The 13,043-nt window shown below is 39.2% G+C and overlaps 1 protein-coding gene across 1 annotated transcript; it reads right to left on the reverse strand.

Annotated features, from left to right (window-relative positions):
• Window positions 1–11,665: 11,665 nt before the first annotated feature.
• On the reverse strand, window positions 11,666–12,704 carry LOC130841554 (melanoma-associated antigen B16-like). The gene is given in 2 exon segments (XM_057717675.1): window positions 11,666–12,314; window positions 12,316–12,704. Coding segments are annotated over 2 exon segments (1,038 nt in total).
• Window positions 12,705–13,043: the final 339 nt, after the last annotated feature.

Raw genomic sequence — 13,043 nt, forward strand, 5'->3', positions numbered from 1 at the left:
TTATGACTCATGAAACTTCTGATTCTGGTGAAGATGTAGTAGCTGGGGCCAGATTTATCCACTTACCTGAAACAATTTAAAAATCAGATAAATTATAACAGTATTCAATATATTGGACATTAGACCATAAATAACAGTGATCACTGAAAGACAGAAACAAGTGGTGTGAGCCTGTAATTTCCCCAGCTTACTGTCTGTACCCAGGTGGCGCATGGAGACTCTATGCGTTCATGCGATGAAGCTGAGGATCTGGGGAAGGTTGCGCAGAGTTCCTAAGACAGAGTACTGGAGAGGAGAGAGCTGCACAAAGAACTGTGGAGCCCACGCAGGGCTGGAAGTACTTCCTCTCAGAGTGATATCATTCATGGGGCATCAGTGAGAGTACTCAGAGGTGCTTTGTCTAAGTAGTGAGGTGAAGTAAGCTATAGCTCATGCTGCTCTGGTCCCAACTAAATAAAGCTTAAAAGCAAGAACTGAAAAGATTATTTTGTTTCTTAGTAACTTAATAGCATTACAGAACAGAGCTTGAGAAAATTGATGTACTGAAAGGAAAAGATATGTTTTTGTTCTGCACAAGTGTGAACAAGGTAAAATCACAACTTCACAATGTCTGACATCCAATCTAATATTACCAGGCATGCAAAGAAACAAGAATATATAATGATAACTAGAAGAAATTTAATCAAAGTTGACCTGGAAGTGATACAGATGATAGAAAGAGTAGATAAGGACAAAAAAGTTATTATAACTATATTTTAAGAAACAAGAAGACAGATTAAACTGATTAGAGATATAAAAGATAGAAAAGACCCAAAATGAAACCGAAGAGATGTAAAATACAATATCTGAGATAAAAATATACACTGGTTAGGAATACTGAAAGAATAAAAATGTTTAGTGAAACCCACACATGTGAAAAATATCACAACATATTTTTATAGTACACCTATTAAAGGAGAAAAAAAAAACTAGAATCAGCTTTACAGTTCTATATACCAGATGTTTCTTGTATTCACCTTTGAGAAAGGGGAAGAATTTCTGAGTTATGAAGGGAGATACTTAAGATTTCTCAGTACTGTTAGACCTTCTTGCAAAAAGGATATATGCAGTTACCTTAGTGATTAAAATATTTAAATAAGACTAACACAAGAATGAGTAGCTATATTTTAGCCAGAAAGAAGTGACTGCTAATGATATAACAAACAAAACCTAAAATATGAACAGCATAATACAATAAAGTTTTGTCTCCATGTGGATAGACGTTCTGTCTAATACAGGACACAGGGGTCCAAGTTGTTTGCTTCTTGTAGGTCCATGAATAAACATGATTTCCATGTTTACTGATGAATGCAAGAACAAAACATGAAAGATGGTAAACTGGACAACAAATGCTTTGGCCTGGAAATGACAAATATGGGTTCTGCTCATACATCAATGCCAAGGGCTAGTCACATGATCTTTCTAACTACAGGCTCACTTCGTCATACAGTCTCCCCGTGAGCCTGGGAAGGAGAGGAAGGCAAGATATGGATCACTCTTTCTCCCCCATGAACTGTTACATAGTAGGTCCTCAACAGATTGCAACTAGTAGAATTTATGACAACCACCCTCTTTATTTCCTGGTAGTTTCTGAAGGGACCAAATTTCCTTGTAATTCTCCAATTCTTTTTGAGGTCCTACTATGTGACAGTTGTTTCCAAACACAGGCTCACATCAAATTTTCAAAAGGATCATGTAAAGTATCAGAAGATTTTGCCTTCTTCACTTGGTAGTACCTTCCTGCACTGACCTAAACCATAACTTCTAAAATCTTAATAGGATGAGAATTTTCTTCTTCCTGTTGGTGTCTGGTCAAAAATCTGTGAATTTTTGCCACTCTCCAGGTGACTGAACATGCCTGAAGACTTGAACTGGCGTCACTGGGCACAAAGAAAAACCAGAATTTTATTTTGGGTCACATAGTTAGACAAGAGGCAGTAAAAAGACATTGAATTATTTTCATCTCAGTTAACCAATGACAGCACGTCTGTCAATAAACAATTTTTCACCTCCTAGAAGCACTCAAGGGCTTTAAGAAAGTTAATCCTCAGTAGATGCTTGCTTTGCAGTGATTTCCATGGTCTCTGATCTTTTCTGGGAAGGGGAAATTTCCCCCTCTATGCCTCTTGAGTTCCTATGGCTGGACTAATAATAAAATTGACACAGCAGATTAACAGGAGGAAAAGAAACAAGTTGAATTCATGTGCATGGAGGTCTCATAGAAATGAGACCTAAGAAGTGGCCAGGCAGCTTTTATACTTTTGTACTTTTTATTCTTTTAAGACACAAAACAATACATGTGTGAGGAATTGTCAGGACAAAGAATCTTAGGCTTTGGGTGCTTAATTAGTGAAGATACTTAACAGAGTTTGGGCTTTGGGTTGTAAATTAAAGAAGTAACAAGGTTTGTTTATACAGGCTTCTCCGCCTAGAATTCCCTGTCTCTGGCAATGAGGATGCTCTTTTATCTCCAGCGGCAAGGAGCGTACCTTTCACATGAGAGATTTATTTCCTGCTTTCAGAAAGACAGAGAGAAGGGTCAAAGTGTCGCTCAAGCTCTGCTCGTTTCTTAAGTAATTTGAATTCAAAATAATCAATATACCACTGTGGTATATTTGGGGGCAGCCTGCCCTGTCCCCCAACAGTCTGTTTTCAACTATCACCTGTGAGGGAATTCTTATTAACCACATAGCTAAGCTCACAGGTGTGTCTGCGCAGTGGCCAGTCTCAAAATAAATAATAAATAAATAAAATTCTATTTGCAAATATCAAGGGGGTTTCAAAACCTTGCCTGCAATTTCAGGGTTTTATGCCCCAAATTCGTAGATTCTGTGACAAATTAGACTATATTCACCAGCTCTTTGGGAAAACATTTTGAGAATGTGGAGGAGATGCCCAGTGGGTGGCCAGATCTAAATTTCAATGTGAAAGTTACCTTTTATGTGGAAGAGGATGTTGCTATCACAGGGGTACAGGTGAGGGAAGGGACCACCAGGGAACTGGAACTCTCCAAATCAGGGGGAGGCCGTTGAATTTTGCCCTGTTTGCTCCACTGGAAGCAGGTGCAGCTTTCAGAGGAGGACTGAAGCGCTGGCCAGCAGGTCAACTTCCAGTTTGCACAAGAGGGTGTACTGGAGAAGACCCAGGGGAAGGGCACTGTATTACAGAGAGAGCAGGAGTTGATAAAAATGCCAGTCCCTAAGCAGAGTTAGCTCTCAAGAAACCCTGGGGCTGGAGTAGTAGGCCCTAGGTAAATGAAGCCCACAGACAATCCCCAAATTGTCTTTCTTGTTTCAACCTTTATTCTTTAAACCTGCTTTCGGCTTCTGGCTGCTACATCCCTCTTTCTATATCCTGAGAGGCATTAATAAGTAGTGAAAAGAGAGGTAAGAGACAGAAGGTCTGACTCAGGCTGGGAAGAGTGGAGCAGAGTGGGTTCTAGATGAACTCAGAGAAGAGGTCTAGTGGCAGCTCTGTCACAGACTAGACGTGAAATCAGATAAAATCACAAGCTCTTTGAGCCTGAGGATCTTCATATGCGAATTTGGTTCTATAAGTTGTGTCTTCTAGGACTGTTGGAATGTGTACGTAGTACATAAAGCACACGACACAGTACCTGGCATTTCTTAGAGCTTTAATGAATAAGAGTTACTGCTATGATTATGTCAGTCCCAAATTCTACCACCCTCACTTGTGTATGCCTGTGTGTATAAGCGTACGTTTTCTAAATCTAGGCTCTCTCAAAAATATAAAATGTTCTAGAACATAATATACCAAATCAAACAAAAATGTTCCATAGAAATTAAACTTTGTAAAATTTTCCCCTCAGAGTTTACGTTCTTTAATGGATGTGGGAGTGTCATTCCCAGCTGGATATAATTCAAATTCCTAAAATTTGTGTCAGTGACTAACTCCTCACCTCCCTCCTAGCTGCCCATCCATGCAACACTGCCCTCATTTTTTCATTCGTTTCACCCTTACCAAAAATTTAGTCCTTGCATATTGTTTGCCAAATTACACTGAAGACAGCTTCATTGAGTTTTCCTATGAATGAATTGGGTATGGCTCTCCTAGGCCATGGCAGAGTGCCAGCCCAGTGGCTTCTCGGTGACAAATCTCAAGGGATTATCATCTATATTTCTCAGAAACTCTTTGGAGATGATATATTGGATTGGCCAAAAAGTTCGTTCAGGTTACAGAAAAACCTGAACGAACTTTTTGGCCAATCCAATATATAAAAGACTTAGTTTGTGCATGTGTTCAACTGCACTGGGATAAGAGTGCCGGTCACCTTCCATGCCTGTTCCAGGTGAGAATTTCCCTCTTGTTTACTGTGATCCAAAAGTAACAGTTAACAGTAGTTTACCACTCCAGAGTTTTGGATTTCAACTTTGAGACATATCATCTTAGGGTCTACTCCCTGTTTATGACGCCCTCAGGCTCATCTGGCCCACCATCCAGTTCAGTGTGAAATTAACTCCTATTGAAGGGCCTGAAGTTTCCTAAAGACCCAAACTGTCATGCCTAACTGCACTAACACTTTGACAGTCTCCCAGGACTGTCTACCTATACCTACTCACTCCTTCATTTTACTTGTCCTTTAGGTTTTAGAAGATCCTGCCATTGTCCTTAAAGGATTACCACAGGTCCTGAGTTATTAATCCTAAAATTCCCAGTACTAATGCTGTCCTAACCAAAGTGCAGGTGTTCAGTAAAGGTTTGGAGAATAAATGACCCAATGAGCTTAAGGTATAATTTATTAATATTTATTTCTTTTACATTCTTGAAAGAGCCAAGCAAATCCATGTACATATCATTTAATTTGAGAGAACAAGAGCTAAAAGGGATAAGAAAGGCAAGACTTCAATATCTTTTAGATTTTCTTCCCTGTTTTTCTCTATTCATCTCAACTATCTTAAAGTAGACTTCTTTCACATTTGCAAGGAAATGCCTATAGCAATGCCATATTATCTTACTCCAGATGACAAAATAAGATGGATGGTTTCACAGTCTTTTACAAAACAATAAAGCTCTTATTAATAAACCTCACTACAGCATGAAATGTGTGACCAATATAATTCATAAACTTGAAGATGCTGATGGTAATATAAATTTAAGAAACAATATTTGAATAATATGTACACAAGAAAAGAATAAATTTTCAAGTTATACATATAATACAGGAAGACACAGGCTTATATACTGGTGCCACCTCAGGTTCCTGCAGTGAAACAACAGAAATCCATTGTACTAAGTCACACTTGGAATAGCTAAAGGGGAGCTTTAAAATGTTCACTCCAAACCATCTTGTCATCTGTCTTGTATTATAGACTTCAGTCTCACATAACTTCATAGTATGCCCCTCCTCTCCACTGCGAAAAGTACTTATACTTGACTTTAATCCATCAAATCAAATATCTTTGTATTAGACTTAATGAACCTTGAAATATTTTTGCTCTGTGAACAGCACTGGTAAGAAAAGGAGATTACAATATACATACTGGGAGAAAATATTTGTAAATCACATATCTGAAAAAGGGCTTGGTCCCTAAATAAAAAAGAACTCTCTAAATCCAACAGTAATAAACAGAGTCCAACTAGAAAATTGGCATAAGATCTATACACATGCTTTACCAAAGAGGACATGTGGCTACCAGATAAGCAGATGAAAACCTGAAAACACGTTAAACATTATTATCCTTTAAGGAAATGTAAATTTAAACCACTGAGATAACACTACATATCTGTGAAAATGGCTTTAAACATACTAAAAATACCCTGTCCTGGTGAGGATGTGGAGGAACTGAATCTCTCACACATTGATTGTGGAAATGTGAAACAGTTCTAGTTCTCTGGAAAACCATTCAAAAATTTCTAATAAAGTTAACTTTTACTTATGTTTCAACAGGCACCTACTGCATATTTTCATGGAGAAATAAAAATTTATACTCACACCAAAAAATCTGCATCTTAATGTTTACAGAAGCTTAATTTCTTATAGCCAAAAACTGGAAGCAAACCTAAATTCCCTTTTATTAGGAATGATTAAGACTGTGATGCATACCATGGAATAGTACATCACAATAAGAAAGAAGAGACAAGTGTACATGTTACAACGGGGATAATCTCAAGGTTCTAATGATGAGTGAAAAAAAGTCAATCTTAAACCTTATTTATTCTAATTTCCTTTACATAAAATTCTCAAAAGGACAAAATTATGTAGGTATATGTGTTTGCAGGTTTGCTTCAGTCTTACAATCCTAATTTATTTGAATGCATTTGAAATGTTGGTTTGCTCTTCTGAGACATCAGCATGCCTCAATTATTTAGGTATTACTTATGACGTATACAACTTACACTTGTGGTGAAGATGCAGTAGCTGTGACTGGATTTATCAACTTGCCTGAAACAACTGAAAAAACAGATAAAATATATGAGAACAATAATCAACATATTGGACACTATTTCATAAAAGACAGTTATGGCTGAGAGATGGAAAACAAAGGATGTGAGCCAGCCTTACTGCCTGGACCCAGATGGAACCTGGGTTCTCTGTGAGTTTAAGAGATGAAGCTAAGAGTCTGGGGAGGATAATTCAGATAGAGTTCCTAATAGAGAGTATTGAGAATACTGGAGAGGAAAGAGCTGCACAGAGAAAGAACTGTGGAGGCCACATAGGGCTGGGAGTATTTCCTATCAGAGTGATAAACCATATGATTCATGGAATATCAGTGAGAGTACTGAGAACTGTTTTTTATCAGTAGTGTGGTGAGCTAAGCCATAGTTAATTCTGCTCCAGTCCCAACTAACAAAGCTTGAAAGCAAGAATGCAAAGTATTATTTCATTTCTAAGAAACTTCATAGCATTACAGAACACATCTTGAGTATACTGATGTATTGAAATTTAAAGTAAATGTATATTTCACAGAATAGCTAAAGCCATCTTGAAAAATAAGAACAATGCTGGAGGTATCAAGCCACCCTGTTTCAAACTATACTACAAAGCTACACTAATCTAAACAGTATGGCATTAAAAAAACAGACACATAGATCAATGGAACAAAATAGAGAGCACAGAAACAAATCCACACTTATATGCTCAATTATTTTATGACAAAGGAAACAAGAGTATACGATGGAGAAAAGACAACATCTTCAATAAATGGTGTTGGGAAAACTGGACAGCTACATGCAAAAGGATGAAATGATCACTTTCTCACACCATTTACAAAAGCAAAATAAAAATAGGTCAAAGACTTAAATGTAAAATCTGAAACCATAAAACTTCTAATTATGAAATAAGTAAGCCATGGTGATGTAATATACAGCATAAGGAATATGGTCAAACTATTAGATTAATTTTTATGGGAACAGGTAGTTACTAGACTTACCATGGTGATCATTTTGTAATGCATGTAAAGGGTGAATCACTATGTAGTTCACCTGAAACTCATATAATATTATCTCAACTATATTTCAATAAAAAATAATTTTAAAAAAGTATTTTTATAGGAAAGTGTGAATAAGGTAAAATTGCAATTTCACAATCTCTGGCATTAAATCAAATATTACTAGACTTGGAGAGAAGAAAGAATATAAAACCAATATTAGGAGAAAATTAATCAATCAAAACTAACCTGGAAATGATACAGATGATAGAATGAGTAGACAAGGACAAAGAAGCAGTTATTATAACTGTACATCATTTGTTCAGTTGGATTTTTGCCCTATTTGTTCCACTGGAAGCAGGTACAGCTTTCAGAGGAGGACCAAAGAGTTGGCCAGCAGGTCAGCTTCCAGTTTGCACAAGAGGGTGTACTGGAGAAGACCCAGGGGAACGGCACTATGTTGCAGAGAGAGCAGAAGCTGATCAAAATGCCAGTCCCTAAGCAGAGTCAACCTTCAAGGAACTCTGGGGCTGGAGTAGAAGACCCTAGGTAAATGAAGCCCACAGACAATCCCCAAATTGTGTCTCTCATTTAAACCTTTATTCTTTAAAACTGCTTTAAGTTCCTGGCTGCTACATCCTTTTTATCTACATCCTGAGAGGCATTAAGGAGTAGTGAGAAGAGAGGTGAGAGACAGAAGATCTGACTCAGGCTGGGAAGAGTGGAGCAGAGTGGGCTCTAGATGAACTCAGAGAAGAGGTCTAGTGGCAGCTCTGTCACAGACTAGACGTGAAATCAGATAAAATCACAAGCTCTTTGAGCCTGAGGATCTTCATATGTGAATATGGTTTTATAAGTCCTGTCTTCTAAGACTTTTGTAATGTGTATGAAGTATATTAAGCACATGGCACAGTGCCTGGCATAACATAGGGCTTTGATGAATGAGAGTTATTGCTGTGACCTATGTTGACTGCAAATCCTAACACTCACCTATGTGTGTGTGTGTGTGTGTGTATGAGTGTGTGTTTTCTAAATCTAGGCTTTCTCAGAAAACATAAAGTGCTATATGACATGGTATATCAAATCAGACAAAAATGCTTCTGCAAGTAAAACTTTACTTGCTGAGAGTAAAACATTGTAAAAATTTCCCCTCAGAGTTTATGTTCTTTAATTTAAGTATGGGAATGTCTTCCCAGCTGGATGTAATTCAAATTTCCTAGAATTTGTGTCAAGGATGAACCCCTTCCATCCCTCCAAGTCGCCATTTGCAGGGGTTCATAATACATTAGTCCTTCCTCCTCTGTGTGAATTACCTTCCAAGACCACAGTGGATGACTGAAACCACAGATGAAACGTTTATAAACAATGTTTCTCCCCATTCATACCTATGATAAAGTTTAATTCATAAACTAGGCACAAAATGCCAGCATCACTAGTCTTGCACTTTGGGTCATTATTAAATAAAATAAGGGTTATTTGAACATGAGCACTATGAAACCTCAATAGTTGTCATGATAACAGAGAGACTACTAAGTGACTAACAGAAGCCATATGCTGGACAAAGGGAATCATGTCCCAGGTGGAATAGAGCAGGACATCAGAGATTTAATCATGGTACTCAGAACTGCATGCAATTTAAATTTTGTGAATCATGTATTTCTCAACTTTTCCATTTAACACTTTAATATTTTGGACCACAGTTGACTGCGGGTAGCTGAAACATCAAAAAGCACAACCAGGATAAGGGAGTCCTACCATATCTCCCCCCGCAAAGTTCCACTTTGACATATTGGTTATTTTGAATTGAAGGTACTTGAGAAACAGTCAGTGCAAGAAGGACACTCTGACCCTCCTTTGTCCCCCTGAAAGCAGGAGATCAATCCCTGATGTGAAAGTTACCCTCCTTGTACTGGTAGGGTTGAAGACATCCATATCAGCAGAGAAAGGGAATTTAGAGCCAAGAAGACTGTGTAAACAAATCTTGCTACTTCTTGGCCATTTATTACCTAGTCCAAACGCCTTTGTTATGTCAATTCTTCACAAATTTATTGTTTGTCTAAAAGCTTCCTCCTCTAGTCACTTCTTTGAGTCTCATATCTTTGTGGAGCTCCCATATATATATATATAATTAAATTTGTTTTCCCCTGTTAATCTGTCCTTTTATTACAGGGAAGTCTCAGCCAAGAACACAGAAGGGTAGAGGGAAAATTATTTTTCCTCCCCTACACCTTACATGCAACCCTTCCCCCACTTTTACATTCATTTCAACCCCACCAAAAATATAGCTCTCACTTATCATTTGCCAAATTACACTGAAGACAGCTTGATTAAATTCTCCTTTAAATGAAGTGAGTGCTGGCTCTCCTAGGCGATGAGCAACTGTCAGCACAGTGGCCTCTGGGTGTCTGATCTCAAGGGAGTATCATCTATATTTCTCAGAAACTCCTTAGAGGTGATATATACAAACAAAAAAACAAGCAAACAAACCTTAGTTTGTGCATGAGTTCAGATGCACTGGGACAAGAATGCAGGTCACATTCCATTCCTGTTCCAGGTGAGAATTTCTCTCTGGTTTACTTGGGATCCAAAAGTAACAGCTAACAGCAGTTTACCATTCCAGACATTTGGGTTTTAACACTGAGACACACCATCTAGGGGTCTGGTCCCTGCTCACGATGCCATCAGCCTCATCTGGCTCACCATTCAGTCTCATGTAAAATTAACTACCACTGAAGGACTTGAAGTTTCTTTTTATCCCCATCCCTTAATTTTATTTTTTATTAAAAAATTTTTTTAGAATTATACTCTTCTATTGTTTTTAAAAGATTTTAGGAAGATTTTTTTTTTAATTTATACAATTTTAAAGGCTATTTTCCATTTTCAGTTATTATAAAATATTGGCTATATTCCCCATGTTGTACAATACATCCTTGAGCCTATCGTACACCTAATAGTTTGTGGCTCCCAATCCTCCACCCCTGTATTGCTACCCTACCCCTCCATTGGTAACTACTAGTTTGTTCTCTATATCTTTAAGTCTGCCTCTTAGTTTCCCAAAGTCCCAAACCACCACGCCTAACTGCATTACTGTGATGATCATCTCATAGGACTGTCCACTTCTACTACCTACTCACTCCTTCAGTTTACTAGTCTTTAGGAATTAGAAGATTCCATAATTATCCTTAAAGGATTATTGGTTCCATATGTTAAAACTCTATGGGGGGGGGGCGGGGAACTTTCCTGGTGGTGCAGTGGTCAAGAATCCACCTGCTAATGCAGGGGACACAGGTTCAAGCCCTGGTCCGGGAATATTCCACATGCTGCAGAGCAACTAAGCCCGTGCACCACAACTACTGAGCCTGCGCTCTAGAACCTGCGAGCCACAACTATTGAGCCCACATGCCTAGAGCCCACGCTCCACAAGAGAAGCCACCGCAATGAGAAGCCCACGCACTGCAATGAAGAGTAGCTCCTGCTCTCCGTAACTAGAGAAAGCCTGTGTGCGTGCAGCAACAAAGACCTAACTCAGCCAATTAAAAAACAAACAAACAAAAATCTCCAAAACAAAAACACCTCTATGGGGGCATAAAAAACCAAAACACAACTCTATGGGCAGGTTCTGAGTCATCAATCCTAGCATTCCCGGCACTAGTGCGGTGCTTTCTGAAGAGCAGCTATTCAATGAAGGTTTGGAGAATAAACAATCCAGTATGCATGAGGTCTAATTTATTAACATTTATCTCATATAGATTCTTGAAAGAACTAAGCAAATTCATGTACCTATCATTTAATTTTATGAAACAAGCATTAACAAAGGTAAGAAAACTAGGATTTCAGTATCTCTTTTATTTTTCTTTTGATTCTATCTATCTTAAAGCTGATTTCTTTCACATTTGCAAGGAAATGCCTATAGCAATATCATGGTATCCTGTTCCAGATGACAAAATAAGATGGATGGTTTCACAATTTATTTATAAACCAACAAAGTTCTTACAATTAAACATTATAGCATTAAATTCATCACCAATATCATTCATACACTTAAATGTTTTGAAGGTAAATCTATATTAATACAAATATTAGAATACATATATCAAAAAAAAATTTCAAGTTACACATACAAAATAAGAACACATAGGCATGTATACTGTTTTCCTTTCAGCCCCACCTCAGACCTAAATTCTATCAACACTAACTGCCTCTTCTAACAATGCATGAAGAAACTAACCCTGACTCCCCTAGGTGTGGGAAAAACTGCTAGTCTCGACACTAAAACATGTAGTGGCCACAGAAGGAGAGAAAGCCCAGCCTGAAATTCTAGCTCGGGCTCTCTCTTTTTCATCTTGCAAAGCCTCCTCATACTGAGATGGGAAAGAACTTGGGTCAGTCCCATGGACCTTGGCCAGAAACTCCAGGACCTTCATCTTGGTGGTTTCAGCATGGGCTCTGGGACCCCACAGGAACTCAAATTGCACAGGATCAGTGTTGGCCATCTGCCGGTACTCCAGGTATTTTTCCTTCACAAAATCTTTGGTGATGAGCTCCCTGGGCTCCCCAAAGATGAAGTACTTCATCCCAGAATATACCCCAGTCACATTCAGAACTTCCCAGACTTCCTCTTCAGTGGCGCGGTTGCCCTTCATGAAGATCACACCCAGGATAAGTATCAGGATGCCAGTCTTGGGCATGCCCACTTCACCATGCAGCATCCCATCACAGGTGAGGCCCAATTTGATGAGGAGGCTATAGCGGTGGTTGGTGGGATCCACTTCCTTCAGATCAAGGCCAAAGGTCATCTCCAAGCACACAGAGGCTCTCAGGAGGATCTCAGGGAAGTAGACTTGGCAATCGAAGACAATCTTCAACATATCTGCCTTTGTTACTGGCTTTCATTAGATATTTGAGCAGCGGGAAATTGACCAACAGAGCCACTTTATTATCTAGAGCATCTATGGGCACATTCTTGGGGTCTGGCGCAGCCTGTGAGGTGCCTGGACTATTATCCTCTTCTTGGATCATGGAGCCCTCATCTGATTTGCTGGATGTGGTGGCTGTGATGCCAATGGAAGATGTATAGAAACTATGGGGACCCTCGGAGGTACTGGGTTTACCATCACCAGGAGCCTCCTTCAAATTACCAGGCATTAGAGGATCTGAGGAGACATGGGCCTCCTCCAGAGCCTTGGGGACCTGCACAACCTCCAGGCCCTGGGACTTACTACAAGCTTGAGGGCGTTGACCCTGTGGACATCGTGAACTCTTCCAACGCCGAGGCATATTGACTCTTGTGGGTGGCAGTTGGCAAGAGTGTGGACAGGAGGGTGAGCAATGGGAAATCACCACCTAAGGGAAAGAAGGCACATATGAGTGGCCTCAGCTGGTAAACTCAACTGTGGCGGCTCATATAAAAGCTGCCTCCAATGGACTTCTCCTGACAACAGTGTTATAGGGCCTCACAGGTCTCCTGGGCTCCTGGTTGCTCTGTCCCCCATGAAGGAGGACTCAATGCCCCTCAGGGACATGGCAGCCAACCCAGGGTAAAAATTCTCAGGGATCACAATAGGCAGGTGTATTTTGCCTCTGTAGCACCACGACCTTTCTGAAGAGGGTGGTCCC

This window comes from Hippopotamus amphibius, chromosome X (assembly GCF_030028045.1).
Source record: "Hippopotamus amphibius kiboko isolate mHipAmp2 chromosome X, mHipAmp2.hap2, whole genome shotgun sequence".
Classification (NCBI taxonomy): Eukaryota; Metazoa; Chordata; class Mammalia; order Artiodactyla; family Hippopotamidae; genus Hippopotamus; species Hippopotamus amphibius.